Source organism: Littorina saxatilis, unplaced genomic scaffold (genome assembly GCF_037325665.1).
Source record: "Littorina saxatilis isolate snail1 unplaced genomic scaffold, US_GU_Lsax_2.0 scaffold_488, whole genome shotgun sequence".
Lineage (NCBI taxonomy): Eukaryota > Metazoa > Mollusca > Gastropoda > Littorinimorpha > Littorinidae > Littorina > Littorina saxatilis.
In genome coordinates, this window is record NW_027127558.1 from 7,501 (window position 1) to 25,431 (window position 17,931).

Sequence of the window (17,931 nt, forward strand, 5' to 3'; positions counted from 1 at the left end):
GCTAGCTGCTTTGTATGTATAGTTCTTATGTATGCATACCTGCGTGTTTCATGTCTGTTTTGAGGAAACCACACGCTGTGTTTGGTTTGTTTAACTCTTGTTTGTGTGTCTTCTTCTTTTCTGCCGTTTCTTGTTTTTGATTTTGTTTGATATAGCTGTGTTGGATACTATTGCGCCCTTCGGCGTGTCAGGTATTGTTCTCCAAATCACCCTGTATGAGTCTCTATATCTTTCTCTCTCTCCCCCTGCCCACTCTCTCTCTCTCTCTCTCTCTCTCTCTCTCTCTCTCTCTCTCTCTCTCTCTCTCTCTCTCTCTCTCTCTCTCTCTCTCTCTCAAAAAGAATGCCCTTTCCATGTCAAACGTTTCTTGCAACCTCTCGATCTGTGTCCTGTTGCGTAACAAAAACGTGTGTGTGTGTATCTGTGTGTGTGTGTGTGTGTGTGTGTGTGTGTGTGTGTGTGTGTGTGTCAGTGTGTGTGTGTGTCAGTGTGTGTGTGTGTGTGTTCGTAAGTGCGTGCGTACGTGCACACACGCGCGCGCGTATGTGTGGGTATGTGTGTGTGCGTGTGTGTGTGTGCGTGTGATTGTCTTGACGTCATTGGGTTGTATGCAAAAGCACCAGCTGTGTTGTGCAAACATACACAGCCATTAGATGCACGCTATGCACATCCATGCTTTGTTTTGGTTTATTGTTTTTTGATTGGCAGTTGCACGCATTGTTTAGCGTCAACGTACGATGCGAAGGGTAGAAACGCGTTTTTAGGATCCATGAACTGCGCAGTTAAAAAAAAAAAAAAAAAAATGTCAGAGACAGAAAAATGCATATTTGTTTCTTTAGAACTGACACTCTCTTGTCATCCTGTCATCCTGCCCCCCCGCCCCCCCCCCCCCCCCCCCGGGGCCCCAGCCTTATCCTACCATTGACCATATTCTCCCAAATTTTCTACTTCTCTTGTTTCTTTTTTTTTGTCGACAGTACTGTAGTTTCACACAGTCCGTTCTCATATTGATGTGATCTTTGTAATCTGACCTGGCGAGCTCAACAAATACTATTTGATCAGTATGTACGCAAACCGAAGAAATTTCCGATTGAAATGAATAGTCACTTTCCTACCTCCTATAATGACTTTACCTTTACCCTTTTCTTCATTTCTTACCGATCTCTATCCGCTGTTAACACCCCCACCCGACCCTAACACCTATTTTTTGTCTATCTCCTCTGGCAAATCAACTACTTTATTTTTTTCAGTGATATACATTATTGGTCACAGCTGTTGTTTTATTCCCCAGAACAATAAACACGTACTTGTGGCAGCTCTTTAACTGGGTGTACACATGCAGGCAGCATGGCATTTAATTATATAACTAGACGATGTTGATGGCGCGCGAGTGGTATTGTAAAGTTTTTAGTTGCAAGCGGTTGCCGTTTGAGTGCATGCTCATTTTATTTTGCCTTTCTAAGTTAACGCAGATGCCATTCTATTCATGGGGGATGTGTTCGGTGTTGTAGTGAAAAGCTGGGGATCCTGCGAATTGTGGTTCAGAGTATGTATACCAATACGAAGGTTCTATCATCGTTTGTGTGGGATGTGTTTCTGTTTTTAAAAATGAGCATGTTCTGCCCAACAACGGGATCAAACGTTACTAGCGAATGGACAAATCTCAGAGCGGATCGCAAGCATAACGCGTCGTAGTCGTAGCAAAGAGTGTATCCCTCTTTCCATAGTACACTCTTTGGTCGTAGTTCTCCGAAGAATACTTAACTCCTCTTCGTCGGTATAGTCTCTCGGCGTAATCAGTTTGACGAGCAAGCAGGCATAGATGCCAGCACGGCGCTTCGTTGTCGTTCTTCATACAGTCGAACTTGCCCCAGCGAACACCTCTACAAATCAACCACCTGTCGATTAAGACCCCCTAAAAGGATCCCCTGCGAGTTCTTACCTATATAATTCGCCTTTCCGTACCGGCCACCTCTGTATAAAGACCAGTTTTGAGTGGTCCCTTTGGGTGGTCCCTTTGGGTGGTCCCTTTGGGTGGTCCCTTTGGATGGTCCCTTTGGGTGGTCCCTTTGGGTGGTCCCTTTGGATGGTCCCTTTGGGTGGTCCCTTTGAGTGGTCCCTTTGGGTGGTCCCTTTGAGTGGTCCCTTTGGGTGGTCCCTTTGGGTGGTCCCTTTGGGTGGTCCCTTTGAGTGGTCCCTTTGGGTGGTCCCTTTGGGTGGTCCCTTTGAGTGGTCCCTTTGGGTGGTCCCTTTGAGTGGTCCCTTTGGGTGGTCGTTATAGACAGGTTCGACTGTACCTTCCTTCCCGTGTGGACGATTATATAAACCTACAGCGCCATCAGCAGACCATCCTCTTCCGCCTACGGACTGGACACTGTCGACTGCGTGCCCACATGCACCGCCTTGGTCTGTCGCACACACCGAACTGCCCGTGCGAAACAGGCCCACAGACCCCGGAGCACATCCTGCAGACCTGCCCGCTCCACCAGAAAGCCAGAACAGATCACTGGCCCCAAGGTACTACACTGCAGGAGCAACTCTGGGGCACTAACGACTCCCTGATCCTGACCACCAGCTTTATTCAAGCTACAAAACTTGAAGTCTGACCTGAGGCCAAAAATCCTGGAACGCCGAAGAAGAAGAAGAATAAGCCACCAGAGCTGTGTCCAGAGATCTGCATGGAATAAAGGCATCATTCCGACAGGACACATGCTTCAAATCAACAGCCTTGCATGCTGCTTCCTGCGTAAGTTGGAAAGAGTTTCCTGAATTAAATTCGCAGGTTGACGAAAGTGATTGTTACTAAATTGATTCACCCAAAATTACAGCACTGCACAGAAAAACAACACCACAGCTAGCTTGTTGATTTTTGGGAAGTGGGAAAATGCCCGTACTGATTGTTAAAATTTAGACGCATCTGTGTGTTGTTGTTGTTGTTGTTGTTGTTGTTGTTGTTGTTGTTGTTGTTGTTGTTGTTGTTGTTGTTGTTGTTTTTGTTTTTGTTCTTGTTGTTCTTGTTCTTGCTTTGTGGTTTTCACTCTATGAAGGTACCTTTAACTCAATTAAGCTCTGCAAACCCTGCATCTCGGCGACAGTCTCTCCTAGACATATGCTATCGTTATTATATTTGCCGATGCAGTATTCATCAAACGAATTCTGACATCCATAAACCCCAGTGCCCTCTGGGTCTACAGCCCCCTGCCTCTCCGCAGGCGGTTATTTGGTTTTATTTGGCTTCGAATCTGCAAGGCACTGGAATCTGGGGTGCGAGCAGAGCTCTGGATCTCGTTTGAGCCTCGTGCACCAAATCAGTGCTGACGTGTTCGTAGAGTTGGTTATCCCCCCCTCCCCCCATCCCCTTCCCCCCCCCCCCCAGATAAAAGGGGGGGGGGAGGGTGCAGAGAAAAAGTAATGTGGAACAAAAAGAATAAATAAATGTATCGGTGATGGTTTCTATTTTATTTCTTTTCTCTTCGTTTTTTATTGCTGCCTTTTTTGGGCGTACAATTTTTTTTTATAATAAAACAGGGCGAATGTTTTCTGATTCCTTCGAACGCTTGTGTAATTTCGAACAGTGAAAATGTGCAGAAAATGTGCGCGCGCGCGCGCGCGCGTGTGTGTGTGTGTGTGTGTGTGTGTGTGTGTGTGTGTTTGTGTGTGTGTGTGTGCGCGCGCGCGTGTGTGTGTGTGTGTGTGTGTGATTGCATGTGTATGTTTGTTTGTTTGCGTCTTACTGTGCGTCTTTGTTTTCTTTATGTGTCTGAAGTAGCGTACGATTAAGAAACGTACGTATGCTACAAAGATTGAGTAGTGAGGGTAGATGGGAGGGGGGTGGGGGGATGGGGGGAAGCAAGAGCACCCAACAAATAAATTCACAAAATGTCTCTGAATCCTTCCGACTGATTTGCTTCTTCTGCCAGCAGCCATCAAAGGAATTTAGGATGATCGATGAAGACCCTTCCAATTGTTGACAGTCTTCTAAGAAATCGTGCAGAATATCGTTTTTCACCGACAAACCCTTGCCCCCAGCCCCCGCCATTTTCCTCGCGTGCATTAATCCGCCTCCAAATCTGAAGAGCGGGCCAGGGGACCTAACCCCGAAACGTGACGGGCCTACGAAGCCTAGCTAATGCGGAAAATGGGTAACAAACACTTTTCCCCCTTCCTTTTACTTATCCAGTCTACTTTTGAAACAACTTTGGTTTCTGTGCATTTGGTGGATTTGTGGGCAAGCTCCTAACGAGGGTCGTGGTGTATGTGCGTGCGTGCGTGTGTGTGTGCGTGTGTGTGTGTGTCTGTGTGTGTGTGTAGAGCGATTCAGACTAAACTACTGGACCGATCTTTATGAAATTTGACATGAGAGTTCCTGAATATGATATCCCCATTCGTTTTTTTCATTTTTTTGGATAAATGTCTTTGATGACGTCATATCCGGCTTTTCGTGAAAGTTGAGGCGGCACTGTCACGCCCTCATTTTTCAACCAAATTGGTTGAAATTTTGGTCACGTAATCTTCGACGAAGCCCGGACTTCGGTATTGCATTTCAGCTTGGTGGCTTAAAAATTAATTAATGACTTTGGTCATTAAAAATCTGAAAATTGTAAAAAAAAATAAAAATTTATAAAACGATCCAAATTTACGTTTATCTTATTCTCCATCATTTGCTGATTCCAAAAACATATAAATATGTTATATTCGGATTAAAAACAAGCTCTGAAAATTAAATATATAAAAATTGTTATCAAAATTAAATTGTCGAAATTAATTTAAAAACTTTCATCTTATTCTTTGTCGGTTCCTGATTCAAAAAACATATAGATATGATATGTTAGGATTAAAAACACGCTCAGAAAGTTAAAACAAAGAGAGGTACAGAAAAGCGTGCTATCCTTCTTAGCGCAACTACTACCCCGCTCTTCTTGTCAATTTCACTGCCTTTGCCATGAGCGGTGGACTGACGATGCTACGAGTATACGGTCTTGCTGAAAAATGGCATTGCGTTCAGTTTCATTCTGTGAGTTCGACAGCTACTTGACTAAATATTGTATTTTCGCCTTACGCGACTTGTTGGTTTTGTTGCTGCATTGCCCTTTTTACTGACTTTAATCAATGGGTACTTTTTACTATGGCGCGTAGTCGCTTCCGGTTGCTTCCCGCTATCCAAGGAACGAGAGAGAGAGAGAGAGAGAGAGAGAGAGAGAGAGAGAGAGAGAGAGAGAGAGAGAGAGAGAGAGAGAGAGAGAGAGAGAGAGAGAGAGAGAGAGAGAGAGAGAGAGGGTTATTTATTGTAATGTCTTATTCTTTAATTTTGGAAGGGGTGCAGGGTTGACTTTTGTTTTTGTCTTTTGGGGAAGGGTGGGGCGGGGAACCGTTTAGGTCATGACGGCACGTAAACCCCATACGATTGTATCTGTGTCTTTCACTGGAAGACTTACAGCCATGGAGATGTACAGTCTTTCAATGAGGGAGCGAAATAACTCACCGTCACTGTATACGCCATCACGACCAATTTCTCGTTTTTTCAAGGAAGCAAATGTGCAGCATCTTTGAGAAACGAGAAAGCCATGCGGACAGTTAGCCCAGGTCTTTGGGGTTAATTTGAGATACTTTCCTTCTGCATTCACTATTTGGTGGGAATACTGGAAAGAGACGGTTTGGTGAGACGGTTTGGTGATTTATTGAAGTTGGTCGGGATCGCTTAGGAAGTTGATGGTTAGTTTAGTATGGTTGAGACTGTGCGTGGAGTGTAGCCAATTAGAAATATGTGAAGTATTTTTTGTATTTTTTTCCCCTCGTTTGCTAATGTTTGATAATACATGGCCAAATTGCAATGTGCGACTTTCATACTTTGTGTTTTCCGTGCGATCGCCTTTTGTTATCATTAGTTTACAATCCATCTGCCCCAACTCCACTTCGCCCCCTAAAACCAATATTTTGTCCCATTTCGTTTTGGGTGTTTTTTGTTCTCTTTTATAGTCATCTCAAACCTAAAGTACCTCCTGAATTCATGGTCTTTTGCATTTTTGGGGTATTTATTGTCTCTTTGGCGGGGGGGGGGGGGGGGTGTTTTGCCTCTGCCAACACTAAACAAAGTGTGTAAATTGGACGAACAGATCTCTTCTTCCGTATTTAAGACATCGCCCTAATTGTTCATTCATTAACTTCGCTCAGCATTACAAACGGCTCCATCTCCCCCTCCCGAACTTCCTTCCCTCCACGCTAATTTCACATCTTCCTCCTTCAACCACGCCCCAAAGTCCTCCTCCATCCATGCCAATTCTCGGAATCCCTTCCATTAATAGTGAAGAGAAAGCGGTATTAGTTGTTGGGCAGGGTCTTGCATGATTGGTCCAAGGTCGTCTTCCCACGGTCCATGCGTCCCCCTGGAGCCATCAACGTCACCACTCTCCGGTGTCCTTTCCCATGGGAAACCAGCCAGGTCAGTTTGTGTAAGACCCCCGTGTACTGTGAAAGGGTTCTGAGTCCAAATTAGAAGCAGTTGTAACTGTGCGTTTGTGAAAAAAGGGGATGGATACTTTGGTTTTCATTTTGCCTCTGGGAAGCAAATGATATCAGTTTGTGAACTATCACTCCGAAACCCCAACCTCTACCCCTCCCCCCCCATCCCCCTCGTCCCCACCATCACCCCCTTGTACTGAAACACAACGCTACTGTTGTCGGTATCGACCAAATTAGACACAGTTAGAAATGCACGCTGTCGAAACGCACACGATAAACGCTGCGATGTTCTCTCCCATAGGAAACAAGCTAAGTCAGGTTGTCTTAGACTCTGTGTTCGCATGTCGACCTATTAGCGACAAACGTGATCTGGACACAAATCACTGCTGCGTGCAAGATGATCAAATTAAGGCATGTTTGTCGCCTGGAGAAAAAAAATTACCGATGTCACTGTCGTGTGCGTGAATAATCTATCATGGCTATCTTCTGTAGCGGTCGAATATACACTAGTTCCAGAAGGCTGATCAAAGATCTTCTACTGCTTTGGTCTTATTGCATTTGCCTTGTCTTGTTCACAGTGTAGCAGCGTCCTTCGCAATGACACGTGAAAAAAGAAAGGTTGATGTAATTTTTGCTAGGCCTACCTCGAGGTCATCTTTCTGACGCCATACTAGCACCGAACGTTTTAAAAGTACACTCTAAACTGAAGTGTTCAAGTGTCTTCCTCCGTTGGTCCAGGGCAAGTACATTTTTAAGGGGCTTATTGTCCGTCAGGTCTTAATTGCCTATATTGGACATGAATTGGTTTATACGATTCGAGTTTGGACGCCCTCACGGCTTTTGATGTATGCGTGTTTAGGTGGTATCAGCGATCTGCACTTATGGTAGAATGACCAAGATCTTTAACGTGCCATTGTGGTGACACGGGGGTGGGAGATGGATACCGTCTCTGGGTCTGCACATAAAGTTGACCCGTGTCCGTCCTGGCCCGGATTCGAACCAGCGACCTCTCGATCACAAGTCCAGTGCTCTACCACCTGAGCTACCCGGGCCGAGGTGCCGAAGGCAAAAAAAAAGGTGCACGAGAAAGTTATACCAACCGGGTGGGAGTCAGCCGCGGCGTTGGATTGGTTGAAATTGAGATTTGGTGTGATTTCAACCAATCAGATCCCGCGGTTTGTTCTCTCCCGCTTGGGTGGCACCCACTTTCGGTTCGTGCATCCCAGCCCTGGAGTCCCTGTGGGGTCATCAAAGTTACCAAGTTTAAGTTCAAGTTCAAGTTTTATTAGTCCATAACCCATGGGGGCATTTTGAACAATAAATACAATCAATACAATCATGATATATGCTAATATAGTAAATACATGGAGGGGGAATTTTTTTTATGAAAAGCTGTTACAAATTCTATTAATTAAGTCCAAAATATTCTTTAGCAATTTATTTTTCTTAGTAGCAAACAATTTTTTAAATTTAAGTGCATTAAGTTTTTTCCAATAGTAAGGTGGTAACATCTCAGCTATTTCTTCTTTGAAAAAATCACAGACAAATAAATAATGAAATTCATCACCTATGTCTTGTGATACACTCAGCGGTGTGCGTCCCACAGACATAGAAAGAGTAGATTATTTCTATGTCTGTGTGTCCGTCCCCCGGGGACAACAGAGAGGTCAGATTGTGTTTAGGTGCCTTGTGGTAAAGCCATTGTGTTAGGTGCCTTGTGGTAAAGCCATTGTGTTAGGTGCTTTGTGGTAAAGCCATTGTGTTAGGTGCTTTGTGGTAAAGCCATTGTGTTAGGTGCTTTGTGGTAAAGTCATTGTGTTGGGTGCTTTGTGGTAAAGCCATTGTGTTAGGTGCTGTGTGGTAAAGCCATTGTGTTAGGTGCTTTGTGGTAAAGCCATTGTGTTAGGTGCTTTGTGGTAAAGCCATTGTGTTGGGTGCCTTGTGGTAAAGCCATTGTGTTAGGTGCCTTGTGGTAAAGCCATTGTGTTAGGTGCTTTGTGGTAAAGCCATTGTGTTAGGTGCTTTGTGGTAAAGCCATTGTGTTAGGTGCTTTGTGGTAAAGCCATTGTGTTAGGTGCTTTGTGGTAAAGCCATTGTGTTAAGTGCTTTGTGGTAAAGCCATTGTGTTAGGTGCTTTGTGGTAAAGCCATTGAACCCGCAGAGAGTCAAGTCAAGTCAATATTTATTTCAAAAAACCCCTAGGCTTACATGAATAAAATATATAAAAAATTGCAATAAACACGACAACAAAGATATATGTAATAATGAGACACAACACTTCTAATTAACCGAAAATAAATCAAGCTTAATTCATAACAAAATAATTGTAATCATACTTTTTTTTTTTTACAGGAAAGTATATGTTTCTGTGTTTGTTTTTGTTTTAATAAGAAAAAACCCCACGTGATCAAATAATCAAAACTCTTTCAAAATACTCTTTATAAAATATATTAAATGCAATAACTTTCGTTTCTTTGTTAATTCAAATAAATGTTTAAGAGGGCAGTATTCTCCATTCTGTGCGGGCTCTGAAGAAACTATCGACGACGATAAATTAGAAGCGGTTATAAAAGCGTTCCTTCTAAGCAGCCCACAAGACACATGATTTGGTGCTATCTCTAGCGTTCTGTCTTTCGTTGGAAGCTATTTCTAGGCGTCCCCGAGGACGCCTAGTAATTGGGATCAAGTAAGTGTTGCCTATGTACAGGATAACTCTGCGATTGCCTATGGGACACTGCCACATTTACGTCTTGAGTTACTGCCCTTACTACTATCAAACCGAAACTTCGTCGATAGAGACATCACCTGGGCCAGGGGTGATAAATCTCTATCGACGGAGTTTCGGGCTGTTGTGCGTGCATAGTACCCGCGTCGGACACGGAGCCGTCTTGGAGCCTCTACTTTTTTTTTTTTTTGAGACATCGCCTGCAAAAACTCCAGATACATTATTGTGTGATTCTAGGCGTCCCCGAATTGTTGTTGTTGCCATAGTTTACGTTTAGAGCTACTGCCCATACGCCGAGGCCATGCAAAGGATTCTTTTAAGGCCAGGGGCTACACACGTCTGAAGTCAAAAATCGTGTTGTGTGTTCAAGTGGTCAGTTTTGAGATTTTGACATATGTATACCAAATAATCCTTTCTAATTCAGGTTCAACCGATGTTTTTCACATAAAACACTTATATTATGCAAAATAAAGGTGTTTCAAAACCAACTGTGTCAAGAATTTATTTTCATTGTGTGTTGAAATGCCAAAAATGCATTTGTTTGACTGTTAGTTACGCCAAATTCTCCCAACCCCGTTCCGACATGACGTGACACATACCGTGGGATTCAGCATTCTCTCCCCTTTCCCGCTGTCATTCTCTCTGTGAATGAACTGGCCAGCACGCTAACTTCCATATAAAGAGGAACGCGTCACACGAGAGCTTGTGATTGGCCTAGATCGGTCACGTGACCAACTTTCACTTCGCTACGCCAACTTCCGGCATTTTGGAAATTGGTCATTGCTGTCCGAAGTTCATCGAAAATATCGGAAAACATGGATACAAACGCTCAAGATTTGCAAGATTTAGTGCCAGACAGGACTCCGCTTAATCGGGGAAAACGTTCACGCAAGCAGCAGTGCAAAGAAGCAGCCAAGGCTCGCTGGCAAGCGAAAAATGCTGACGAGAACACGATGACGATCGCTTGCTGATGACAACCTTTACCAGCTGAACAACCGTGTACTGCCAGACGAAAACTGGATGTTATGAAAGACTACGTTGCTGCAGCTGACGAAACGGACAGTGACAAAGAGCGGTGCTTCATTGAGTTGAAAAATTTGAAGTCTCTGTTTTCGGCGGTCGCTTGTGGCGAGTGTGGTGGGACCCTGTCGGTGTGCTTTGGTGACAAGATGGGATATTCAAGAGAAATAAGACTGGCTTGTGAGGTATGTAAACTCATTTTATAATTACTATTTTTTTGTATTGTATTATTTTGCCTTGTTAGTTATTACCAGCTCTCCCAAACTGAGTCTCTCTCTCTTGGAATTTTTCTGATTGAGTTTCAGTTGTCACTGTCAGTGTGGGGAAAAAAACTACATAATCTGAAAGCTGTAAGCCCTGATGATAATAGTATTACAAAGGAAATATATTAGTGATTATTATCAGTGCTCTTTTTCTCTCCCACTCTCTCTTTCTCTCTCTCTCAAACTCTCTCTTGCTCTCTAGCTTTTTTGTTGTTACTAATCTAATTTGTTGTTTTTGTATTTACCAGGATTGCACCTTCACGAAGCAGCAGCATTCATGTAGCCGACTTGATGGGAGCAACAACATTACTATGGGGTTTGACGTCAACAACTCCATTGTCATGTGCTTCAACGAGTTAGGATGTGGCGAGGCAGCTCTTCGGAAGTTCTCTGCCATCATGTCGATTCCAGGATTGTCGCACAACACCTATCGGCGTATCTCCAAGAAGGTGGGTGGTGCACACAGAGAGGTGACTGCAAATGTCTTGCAGGCAGCTGTTCAAGCTGTGCATGATGCCAATGCACATGGCGACCCGGACTTTGACAACGGTGACAACAGTGACGAAGATGGTGACGCAGAGTGTGCAGCTAATGATGGTGACAGCAGCGACTCTGCAAATGTTGACAGTGACGACGACAGTAGTCATAGTGGCTCTACTGCTAGCACAGCAAGAAGAGACAGTGATGATGAAGGTGAGGGTCGGCATTGATGGTTACATCGGTCACGAACATTTGCCAACAACTGTTGTTGGACATGCTGTTGAAATAGAATATTTTTTCGACATGATTAATGGACACACTAACCCCGCTTACTTGCCTGCTAATGTTGTCAGTGACCAAGGCTTTCATTTGACTAATCTAGAAGAGGGATTGCATCAGGCTTTTGCTGTGTCAAACTACATCCTTGCAACATTTCAGGAATCGACCATTGCCATTCACGGTAACCTGGATAGTCAGTGTTTTTATTTGTTTGATTCCCATGAAAGAAACAGAAATGGCGATCATTCTTCAGGTGGTGCTGCTGTTTTGATGTCATTTGATTCTTTTGCAGATTTGACTGTTTTTCTAGAAACACATTATCAATGCTTAACCAATTAACACCTGTTCATTTTTCTTCAAGTTCTATCCAAACTTCTGCTAGTCAATGTGGACAGAACAAGCTTGGTTCATTCAAACCAGGTCATTCCAGTATGCCAACAGATTTTTGTACTTCAAATCCAGTCAGTACTGCTAGTACTATTAGTATTAGTGACACTGACAGAGATCAAAAAGAAAAAACAAATCAGCGCAAATGTACCACTTCATCTAAGACTCCTTTGAACATGAAAGGGAAATGTGCCACTGACAGTGACAATGTTGGGATTGAATTGAACCCACAACAGCCTAATTCTTTGTCAGACATTTTTGTTGAACAGGAAAGTATGTCTGTGTTTAACAATGGGCGGAACATGGAAGAAGCTTTTCTACATGCAAATAGTACTTACACTGAATTGAACATACAGGATGTTTGTGAACTTGAACAAAGTTATTTTCCTGGCTTGAGTATGGAGGACATTTCGGAACATATCTCACTTGAACACGCTTATTTCCCTGAGTCACGCACCAGTCATTCATGTGGAAATGTTTCTATGATACACACAGCAACAGCTGAAAATGAAATTGATGCTGATGACAACTGTCATGCTCGTGCTGATGTTGACATCAACCTTGGACTTGAACCTGAACACAATTTTTGTTTTTCGCAAAGAGCACATGCTATCAGGGATGTCGTTAGGTGTCGGACATCGGACATTTATTGATGAAAATCCCCAAATGTCCGATTCGCATTGCCGCATGTCGGTCAGATGTCCTATCGTTTTAGCCTGAGCGTGGTCATTGTCCGATATGTACTCCATTCCTTCGGACAGCGCGATATTCGTTAATTTTCATTTCAAGATACAAATCTTCTAAAAGACCGAACGCTCTCGTGTTCTGCTGACACTGAAGTTGCCAGTGCCGCGTGCGGATCTTTTCTTTTGTCGGGAATTCCCGAACCGTTTGCGGTATGCGCCGTTTGGGTATTTATAACCGTCTCGGTGCAGCGCACTGATCTAAAAATAGTGGATTATTTTTAGAATAGATCAGTGCATGCTACAGGAGTACGGGAGACAACTCCAGCGGCTCTGAAGTTGTTCATGTTGGTTTCTTTTTTGTGGTTTTTTTGAAACAAAACAAATACAACATTATACGCACACTGTGTTGATGTATTTACTATATTATGTGTGTGTTCTACAGCGCGCGCGCATGGGTGTGTGTGTGTGCGTGTGTGTGTGGGCGCATGACTTTGGAACAATTCCATGGAATGTTATAAGCTGTTTGGCGCAAATTCATAATGTCCTATGAAACTTTCTGAAAGCGGTCAAATGTCCTATTGATGCTGAAGAACTCAGGACATTTGTCCTATAGGTATGAATTTGTAGCAACATCCCTGTGCTATTGAAGCAACTGTAAATGTTTCATCAAGACTGCCTGTCCATGATTTCATCAATGTTGAACACTCTTTTTCACAGAAAGACAGACGAAAGCGACGCCGTGTTTCCAAAACTAAAACTACAAATGTTTCTCTTGACAGTGCCAACTCGCATGTCCATGATTTCATCAATGTTGAACACTGGTATTTTTCACAGAAATGGATGGCGCAGACTAACATGAACATGTGCTAGAAAAATAATGTAAAATGTTTAAATATAATCTAATGTCAGTTGTGGGCAAACACTTAACCAAAGTTAAAACGTGACCTCAAAAATGGGGTAATATAAATATGCAAAAACTTAAAAAATATATCAATATGTGATGTCATGTTAAAGCTGTCTGCAAGCAGATTTCTACACCTTCTCGTGTCATGGCCTATCCGATTCCTTATATCTCAAAGTGTCTTCCACTTAATTTTCAGCCCCCTAGAGCAAGTCATTTGGCTGCAATCAAAGGAAACAACAAAAGCAACGAAAAAGTTTTTATTTTACTGCGTTTTAGTGAAACATGCAGCCAATAAACACATATTCACTTGCAAAATTATACAACAAACTGTATCAATACATGTTTGTCACATTGCATTCCAAAAAAATTATCTACGATACCAAACCTAGAAAATAAACTGTACTTACATGTATGCGCGTCTATCTAACCGCACCTGGGATAACTGCAGTGAGTCGTCAAAAATAGTGTTTTTTCTGTGCGTTTTTTGCAAATAATGCAATAACAGCACACACATTTGCTTGCAGAATTAAACAACAAATTTCACTGATAAGTGATAGTGATACATGTTAGTCATTTTGCATCCAAAAAGAATGATCTACGACTCCAAACTTTGAAATATAAACTGCACTTATATTAAAATATTCTGTCAACACGTACTTCAGTTTAAGGCCTAAGTACTTAAGCATTTAGGGTCGAATCTACTTCCGCTATATTCGAAAGGGTGTGCTTGCCAGCTTCTTTAATGCAAAAAATTGAAAATATTATTCATGACGTTGCATTAAAAAAAGAAAAAAAAAGCTTTCAAATCTTAGAATGTCACTTCATGTTTAGACAAAAACTTCAAATTGTTAAAACATGTCATTTTGGGGGGAAAAAAAACTTAAAAAATACTGAAATTTCATGTTGCAAATGCCTTAGTGGGCAAAAACTAAAAAATGTTAAGGTGTGACTTTATTTAGGCACATTTCAACTCGCTTCTCATCAAGGATAGCAAAAATGTGATTCAAAAATTTTCTTATTTGTATATTACACTATTTTTTTCCGATCAAATTAATTATTACAAAAATAGTCTAAAGTGACAAACTATGAAAATCATGCATTTAAAAAAAAAAAAAAAGCTTTTAGAGCTTTCTGATGTCGCTGTAACACTTAAAGCTGCCAGCAAGCAGATTTCTACACCTTCTTGTATGATGGCCTATCCAATTCCTTATATCTCAAAGTGTCTTCCACTTTTTCAGCCCCGTAGAGCAAGTCGTTTGGCTGCAATCAAACTTTCAAAGCAAACAATAAAAGCAACGAAAAAGTGTTTATTTTACAACGTTTTTGTCAAACATGCAGCCAATAAACAAATATTCACTTGCAAAATTATACAACAAACTTTTTCACATTGCATTCGAAAAAAATTATCTACGATACCAAACCTAGAAAATAAACTGTACTTACATGTATGAGTGTCTATCTAACCGCACGTGGGATAACTCTGCAGCAGAGCGTATATTGCACGCTCTGCTCCGCAGTGAGTCGTCGAAAATAGTGGTTTTTTTCTGTGCGTTTTTTGTAAATAATGCAATAACAGCACACACATTTGCTTGCAGAATTAAACAACAAATTTCACTGTTACATGCTAGTCACATTGCATCCGAAAAGAATGATCTACGACTCCAAACTTTGAAAATAAACTGCACTTATATTAAAATATTCTATCAACCCATACTTAAGTTTAAGGCCTAAGTACTTAAGCATTTAGGGTCGAAACTACTTCCGCTATATTCGAAAGGGTGTGCTTGCCAGCTTCTTTAACAAAAATATATTCATTTTGTCAAAATAACATGGACGCCTGTTCATTTTGAATGAACATTTTTCTTGTATAACATGGATTGAGCAACTGGGGTTAGCACGTAAGCACTCACGTATGTACCCACCCATTCCAGACACACATACACTTTACATTACAATGGGACCCCCCCTTTTCAAGACCTTCACAAATCTAAGAAAATCAGGTCTTAAAAAAGAGGGAGTCTTAAAATGGAAGTTAATTTGCAGAGGTTATGAACAGAAAATAATTGTGACCCTCCACCACGAAATGGGTCGCATGTCACCTCGCGCGGTTCTGCGCTAGGCTTAATATATTAAGTCCGGGGAGTGTCTGGTAACAGTGTGAGGGTCACCTTAGTCACAGGCTTATAACTCAAACTGAGTGTTCGCTCTTTTCTAAAACGGTTTTCACCACTGGATAGAGCATTTAAAAACCTCTTTAGGAAAATGGAGAAAAAAAATGAAAATCATGCAAAGGTGACATGCGACTCATTCCGTCGTGGAGGGTCACAATATGAGAGAAAAAAAGTCTTGAAAGGGGGGAGGTCTTACATTGAGGAAGTCTTAAAGGGGGGGGGGGGGGTTCCACTGTGCACAGCTTGGTCCCCATCCCGCCCCCCCCCCCTATCCTCTTCCTCTCTGTTTAGCCTTTAGACTTGTGTCTGTTTCTCGAGCATTCATACCAAAAAAAAGCCTTTCTTTTGCGTACGGTTCTTTGACACTCTTGCTAATTCAAACGCAAAACGCCATTATCTCATTTTCCCTCTATACTAACATTCTCACTTTGCTCACCCAGCAGCAGGTTACCACCCCAACTCTTAGACATTTTAAGCCATAGTGACGTTGACAGATTACAAACCCTGTGCTCTCGGTTGAGCGAAAAATTTCCAATTTACGGACAAAAACGTAACACAATTTTTGAGAGAGAAAAAAAGAAAAAAAAGGAAAAAAAAAAACGTTTAAAAAAATAAAAAAATAAAAACAACAGAAGAAAAGTGGGAGAAGGAAAGGGGAGGAAGACGGGAAAAAGGTTTTTGATTGTAAATCGACGGGCGCTGTGGCGTGGTGGTAAGACGTCGGCCTCCAAAGCGGAAGGTCGAGGGTTCGAATCCCGGCCACGGCCGCCTGGTGGGTTAAGTGTGGAGATTTTTCCGATCTCCCAGGTCAACTTATGTGCAGACCTGCTAGTGGCTTATCCCCCTTCGTGTGTACACGCAAGCACAAGACCAAGTGCGCACGGAAAAGATCCTGTAATCCATGTCAGAGTTCGGTGGGTTATAGAAACACGAAAATACCCAGCATGCTTCCTCCGAAAGCGGCGTATGGCTGCCTAAATGGCGGGGTAAAAACGGTCATACACGTAAATACGTGGGAGTTTCAGCCCACGAACGAAGAAGAAGAAGAAGATTGTAAATCACATTTTACGGTGATTTAGAAACGCCCCCTCTCTCTCCCCTTCTGTGTGTGTGTGTGTGTGTGTGTGTGTGTGTGTGTGTGTGTGTGTGTGTCTGTGCGTGTGTGTGTGTGTGTGTCTGTGCGTGTGTGCGTGCGTGTGCGTGCGTGTGTGTGAGTGAGTGAGTGTTGGTTTAATTTTGTTCCTGATTCTTGCACATCTTTCTCTGTGGTGAATTAAAAACCCAGAGAAATTGATTAAGAAGCAAAGAACCGCAAAAACAGATTAATTCTGTCAAATATAAAATTTTAAAAATTAAAAAAAATGCAGGGGCTGCCAATGCGCTGTATACGATCTCCAGCAGAGAACGCTGCGAAGACACGGCTCTGGACGGACATTTTCTTTGATCTTTTTTTTTATCAGTTTTCTTATTTTTTTAAAGTTTTTCATTCAATTTGATCTTAAAATATATACTTTCTCTTCCCGAAAGCAAATTGTCACTTCCTCACGATCGGGATGTTTTATAGATATTTTCTTAATCCCGAAGACGATTTTGAGGGATTCAATTAAAAGCATTTTATTCTGTTCAAAGACAAATGTAAGCGCACACTACGTAAAACCCGGAGACGAGTTTAAAGGCTTTGATTAAAATCATTCAACCCTGTTCAAAGACAAATGTAAGCGGACGCTGTTCTTGCCCAGGACGATTTTTTAGGCTTCGATTAAAATCATCCAACTCTAGTGAAAGACAAATGTTGGTGAGCACTTAGAGAGATTGGTTCTATTTATTCTTGCTGCGTTTTTTGTCAGTCTTTCAGAAAGTTAATGCGAACGCATTTTCTTTCAGTTTTAGCGACAGCATTTCATTATTTATTTTATGTTATCTTTATTGTGGTAGAACTTGTTTCAGCTGAATATTTAGTTCTTGCAAATAGGTAAAATCAAGAACATTGACCAAATCTAATACTTCTTGGAATCAAAAGACAGACAGACAGACATAGAGGGAGAGAGAAAGAGAGAGAGAGAGAGAGAGAGAGAGAGAGAGAGAGAGAGAGAGAGAGAGAGAGAGAGAGAGAGAGAGAGAGAGAGAGAGAGAGGTTTCAACACAATTTAAGAAAACAAAACAAAAATGTGGGCTTGGAAGCGGTAATAGAGGGCCGCATACTGGAAGGGTGAGAGAGGTGCATGACACAGGCACATTCGTCGGCAGGAGAAGAACCCCCCCCCCCCCCCCCAACTTTCTACTCCTACCTCCAACGATAAACCTGTGAAAAGAGAGTGTTGAACGTACGGGTTAATTGTGACCAGTGATATAGTTTCAAACTCGTCAGAGAGATCTGTTGCTCCGAGTATAGCCACAACAAAAAGCATTTCGCGTTCAGTTCACTGCGTTTCACCATGTTGACTGGGTACGCAGGCTTTCGTTCCCAGTTCCTTGTAACTCGGGAATTTATACACAGCTTTTGATGATGGGTAACAAATGCGAAGCTAGGTGAGTAGTATTTTTAAACAGCTCGCTC

At 42.3% G+C, this 17,931-nt stretch overlaps 1 protein-coding gene across 1 annotated transcript; it reads left to right on the forward strand.

Annotated features, from left to right (window-relative positions):
• Positions 1-9,109: 9,109 nt before the first annotated feature.
• Positions 9,110-12,698, forward strand: LOC138955978 (uncharacterized). Its single transcript, XM_070327462.1, has 2 exons — positions 9,110-10,389; positions 10,716-12,698. The coding sequence occupies exons 1-2, from the start codon at positions 10,210-10,212 to the stop codon at positions 11,175-11,177; spliced, it is 642 nt and encodes a 213-aa protein (XP_070183563.1). The 5' UTR covers positions 9,110-10,209; the 3' UTR covers positions 11,178-12,698.
• Positions 12,699-17,931: the final 5,233 nt, after the last annotated feature.